The following is a 5,426-nucleotide window of genomic DNA, read 5'->3' as shown; positions in this document are numbered from 1 at the left end:
TAAACCAGCAAAGGACCAGCTTAAACCAGCATCAAAACATACCTAACCAGCATATGCTGGTTTGTTCAACAGGGCGTTTAATTTTCTACAAAACATGGGTGCATTTTGTTCACCAAAAACATCCTTTTTGAAATTTCCTTCATTTCCACTTTCATCTTAAATTCCCATTCACAACACCAGCTTGTTCTGCGTTCCTCAAAACCACCACAACGTATGCTTATGCTGCTTCCAAAAGATCGTGCTTCTAACAATACAACCCGTACCAAAAGCACCATCTAAATAACCTAGTTTTCCTAAATAACACTGAACACAAAAATGCTCAGTGCTCAATTTAGAATTGTTCCTCTTCCTCTCCTTTGAAACACAACAGCACTTCTGGTATGGTTTGTATCATAATATTCATGCTATCAAATTAATACACATGCACCATACTACTCTCAATCCCAAAACACTTACAAAAAAGCATTTATCATAAACACACATTAAGCATCAAAACAAAAATGAAGGAAATTGTTAAAATTCTCTTTATGTTTTTATCCAGAAAATACATATTCCAATTGCTTCAGAAAATAAAAAAATAGAACTAATACATGAAATGAATCACATCTATAATGTTTTATTACCTTTCCAAACTTTCTAAATAAAAGTTACTTAACCTATCAATGAACAGACAACCTCTCAGATTTCATTTAAAATATCTTCAATTCTATTCTGAAAACTAACAAAATCCTTACAAAATTGTTGCAACATAAGGACAAATAATGAATTCAATGATGTACATTTTTAAGTGACCTACTGTCTTAAATCTATCTATGTGGTTATGCCTGTAAACTTTTCTCATGGTTTTCAGACTGAACAGATTGATGCATCAGAGGTTTGGTCTTAAATTTCATATAAGGTGGTATTAAAAAGGTCTTAAATTTAACTTGATCATATCTGTAGACAACCTGCACACCCCGAACTAAGACAATGTCTAAGAGTTGATAGTTACGGTCATTCAATTGACCGCTGGCCGAATAATATGATCAGCTGTAAAACATTGTTTCTGTCAAAATTCACTATAAATATAATAATTAATTCACTTTGTTGTAAGGGAAATTTAGCTTGAAGTAAATAGCAGTACATGGAAATGGCAAAAATTTCCCAGAATGCATTGTTGTTGTTGTTGTTTTACAGTATAGTACTATTTTATTGGAAAACAGTATGTTACTATCACTTTTTACAATGTGAGGCTAACATGAATTTACATTACATGAACCTTATTTTAGAAAATAATATTAATAACAGCAACATTCACAATAACTTTATATTGTAATTATACATCCGCACCAGCTTTGTGGTTTCATCGATGGCATATTACTAGGCCTAATTAGTTTTGTAATGCTTAATACGTTTATAATAATTATAATTATATTATAAATATTAAAATACTGGCAACAAAAATCAACACATATTACACATGCAAATATAACACATGCATTTTATGTATTTATTATTTTTAGTATCTTGAAACTCTCCCGAGCAGCGTTTTGGGCTCAGATAAGATGGCAATGGTCGTAGGGCGCCCTCAGTAGGTTGAATACAATACCTACAGGTTAAAGAAGAAATAAGAAACATGTACACTTCATCTCTCATTCAAACTCGCTCGCTCCCGCTCTCTCTTCCAGCTCGTCAGTCCTCTCCACATTGGATTATGGGAAATAGTGCTTCAACGAGTGCACATCGGTTGTACACTTGAAATCAGAGAGGATTGTGGGTAAAAAGTAGTGAACGAATGTAGGGAATGAACTTGTCCACTATATAGGGGCTGGGGAGTAGTTTCGGACACAGCTGTAATAATACAACATAGAAAGATTTGTCAAAACATCTAACAGAACATAAATTGTTCATTTTTATCCAACATTAAGGTGCCTATTTTTTAATTAACAAAATGTCAATCTTCATCTTTATACAGAAGATCCAATACAATACAATCTTCAAGATACAGTACAATCTTTATATTTATAATGAACTGTCACCTTAAAAATGGTGCTTACGAGCCTTAGCTACAGCAAATGTTGTCATTATGTCCTCCATATCCAAAGAACATCTCAACTCAACCCAACCTTTATTTATAAAGCACTCTCAAAACCATTAACAAAACCATTCAAATGGACCAAAGTGCTGTCCATAAATAATAAATACTAAAATTCATGCAAACATAAAATGACAAGATATAACATCAAGAAAAAAACATAACTGTGTTTCTCAGTTACTAATCTCAGTTACGTTATGTAACCATCGTTCCTTGAAAGAGGGAACAGAGATGTTATGTCGGCACTGACGTTAGGGGTCTCCCTTAGATGTCTGCTAGAGAGGAGGCAACACTTTGAGTGGAGTGAGCTCTCACCCCCAAGGGGCATGGCTCGCCTTGTATCTGCTAACCCAAGGTGATGGCATGCACTAGCCAGTGGACCAACCTCTGTTTGTAGACAGCCTTTCCCTTTTGCTGACCTCCAAAGCAGACAAAGAGCTGGTCAGAGCGTCTAAAGCTCTGGGTGCGTTCCACGTAAAAACACGTAAGTGCGAACGGGGCGCAGCAACATAAGATCTGTCTCCTCCCAGGGCAGTGCTTGCAGGTTCACTACCCGGGACCAGGTAGTGAACCTGCAAGCACTAGAGAGTAGTGGGAACTTTCGGCAAATAACCAGGCCAGGGTCTCAGGGTAGCATGAGAGTCAGCCAGCCCAAATTCAAGGCACAAATCGATGACCGAAAATGCCTGCAGGTCCCCAATCCTCTTGATAGACGTGAGCGCAACCAGGAGCACTGTCTTAAATTACACAAACTTAACTGAGTTAAGCAGCTCAAAAGGAGCTCTACGTAGTCCTGCAAGGACCACATAGAGATCCCAAGGGGCAGAGGAGGCGCGATCTTGGAGAATTTAATCTCTTCGCGCCTCTCAGGAACCTGATGATTAGGTCGTGCTTCCTTTAGAATCTTCCATCCACTGCATCATGATGCGTCGCAATGGCGGCGACATACACTTTCAAAGAAGGTCTTTCCTCAGGGGGGATTCTCCAGGATGGGGCTGTCGCAAGGAGCTTGAGAACGGAGAACCAGGTTGGGGTGGGCCAATATGGCGCAACCAAGCAGGACCTGCTCCTTGTCCTCCCTGATCTTGCACAAAGTTTGTGCAAGGAGGCTCACTGAGGGAAATGCATACTTGTGCAAACACTGGGGCCAGCTGTAAATCAGTGCATCCATGCCAAGGGGGGCCACGGTCAGGGAATAGAACAGCTGGTATTGGGAGGATTCCTGGGAGGCGAACAGGTCCACCTTGGCTCCAGAATCGACTCCAAATGAGCTGAACCACCTGGAGATGGAGTCTCCATTCTCCCAGAAGGGTAAGCTGTCGTGAAAGCGCATCAGCTGCGTCTGACTCCAAAGGAGAAGATGGCAGGCGAGATGCGACATGTGATGAGAGTGTACCCCCCCCCCTTAATGGTTGACGTATGCAACTGTCACAGTGTTATCCATGTGGACGAGCACAAACAATACTGCTAGCAACTCAAGGCATTTGATATGCAACTGCAGTCGTGGTCCCGTCCAGGAGCCCGAGGCTGTGTGCCCATTGCATACAGCGCCCCAGCCCATCCTGGAGGCATCTGTTGTGACAACAACATGCCTCGACACTTGCTCCAAGAAAGTCTGGTGTCAGATTGGTGTGATAGCCACAAGATGTGTGCCTCACCACCATACTCTTCTAGGGACTTGATTCTGAACCCAATGCTGAAGCGGTCTCATATGCAACAACCTGAGCAGCATTACACAGTTGACCCATCCCTTACACCTTAAAATATGCTTAAACCTACCCATACCACCAAACCTGTCCCTAACCTTACCCATATTCCACCTCAATAGCAGCAAAAGTGTTTTGCAATACAATATGAACACAATAAGTACATTGTACTTAATTTTTGATGTAAGTACATCGTAGTTAAGGCCACTTAATATAAAGTGCCGGTGAGTTTGTTCATACATTCTTCGTTTAGCTCACAGGCAACATTTAAAAACTAAGTGGCAGTCTAGTTCACATATTTACATATTTTGAAAAGGCCTGAAGTTTGGTAAATTAACAGAAAATTAAAAAATTTTTTGGTGACATTTAAAACAGTTATCTTCTAAAGTGAATCTTCATGTGTTCATTAAGGGTTACTTTACGTCTGAAACATTTTCCACACTGATCACAGGTGAACGGCTTCTGTCCAGTATGAATGTCCATGTGAGTCTTAAGATTTCCTTTCTGTGTAAAGCTCTTCCCACACAGTTTGCAGGTGTGAGGGTTTTCTCCTGTGTGAACTCTCATGTGGGAATCAAGGGATGGTTTATATCTGAAACTCTTTCCACACTGAGAGCATGCGTAAGGCTCCTCTCCAGTGTGAACTCTCATGTGAGTCTTGAAGCTTACTTTATGAGCGAAACGTCTTCCACACTGTTGACATATTAAACAATCCTCTCTTGAGTGAATCCTCATGTGGGAATCAAGGGTGTCTTTATGTGTGAAACTCTTTCCACACTGATCACATGTGAATGGCTTTTCTCCCGTGTGAATTGTCATGTGTTTTTTAAGGTGTACCTTTTGAGTGAAACTGTTTCCACACTGTTGGCAGGCGAAACGCTTCTCTCCAGTGTGAATGATTATGTGGCTTTTAAGGTTCCCTTTTTGACTGAAACTCTTTCCACACTGTTGACAGGTGTAAGGTTTCTCTCCCGAGTGAATTCTCAGGTGGTCTTCAAGGTTGTGTTTTCGACTGAAACTCTTTCCACACTGATGGCAGATGCAAAACATGTAAGATTTTTTCTTGGCTCTCCTTCTTGAGGAAGTCTTTTTGGATTTTTTTCCAGCTATGAAATCATGATGTTCCTCTATGTCATTCAGTTCTTGATTCTCCTCTTTCAGTGGCATCAGGTCTACAGTGAAAAAAACAAATACACATTATTCCCACACTATAAAAATTGACTGTAATTAACTTTAATTGCTTTCAATTAAAATGGTACTATACTATTAAAAGAAACAATGTATTATGGGAATTTTTTGCCATTTCCTATGTCATGTAATATTCTGTGAATAGCATTGCATTTTGGGGGTAATTTAAAATCTGTTTGAGCATAAACAATATCTGCAAAGTTACGAAGCTGAAAGTTCAATGCAAACGGAGATATCATCTTTTAAAATTCTGGCAGTTTAATGCCTACAAAACGGCTGGTAGGGACTACGAGAAAGTATTATGTTTGCCTTTAATAATATTAAAGCAATCGTTATAATACATTTTGTGTACATTTTAATTCCTTTGTTTAACATTAATTATTAGATAGACTTCTATCCATATTAGACAGAACTTAATGACAACAGCGAACAAGAGGGAGAATGTGAGCACTGTGTGC

General features: G+C 39.4%; 1 protein-coding gene across 1 annotated transcript in view; it reads right to left on the bottom strand.

The window, feature by feature from the left end:
* Positions 1–4,009: 4,009 nt before the first annotated feature.
* Positions 4,010–5,426, bottom strand: part of LOC107567813 (gastrula zinc finger protein XlCGF8.2DB-like) — a 13,816-nt gene continuing 12,399 nt past the window's right edge. The window contains exon 4 of the mRNA XM_016253582.1: positions 4,010–4,952. Coding sequence (XP_016109068.1) covers positions 4,156–4,952 — 797 coding nt within the window. The 3' untranslated portion in view covers positions 4,010–4,155. The remainder of the gene's footprint in view (positions 4,953–5,426) is intronic.

This window comes from Sinocyclocheilus grahami, unplaced genomic scaffold (assembly GCF_001515645.1).
Source record: "Sinocyclocheilus grahami isolate Dianchi unplaced genomic scaffold, SAMN03320097.WGS_v1.1 scaffold1191.1, whole genome shotgun sequence".
Classification (NCBI taxonomy): domain Eukaryota; kingdom Metazoa; phylum Chordata; class Actinopteri; order Cypriniformes; family Cyprinidae; genus Sinocyclocheilus; species Sinocyclocheilus grahami.
The sequence above is the reverse complement of the archived record's forward strand: the minus strand, read 5'-3'. Positions and strand labels throughout refer to the sequence as shown.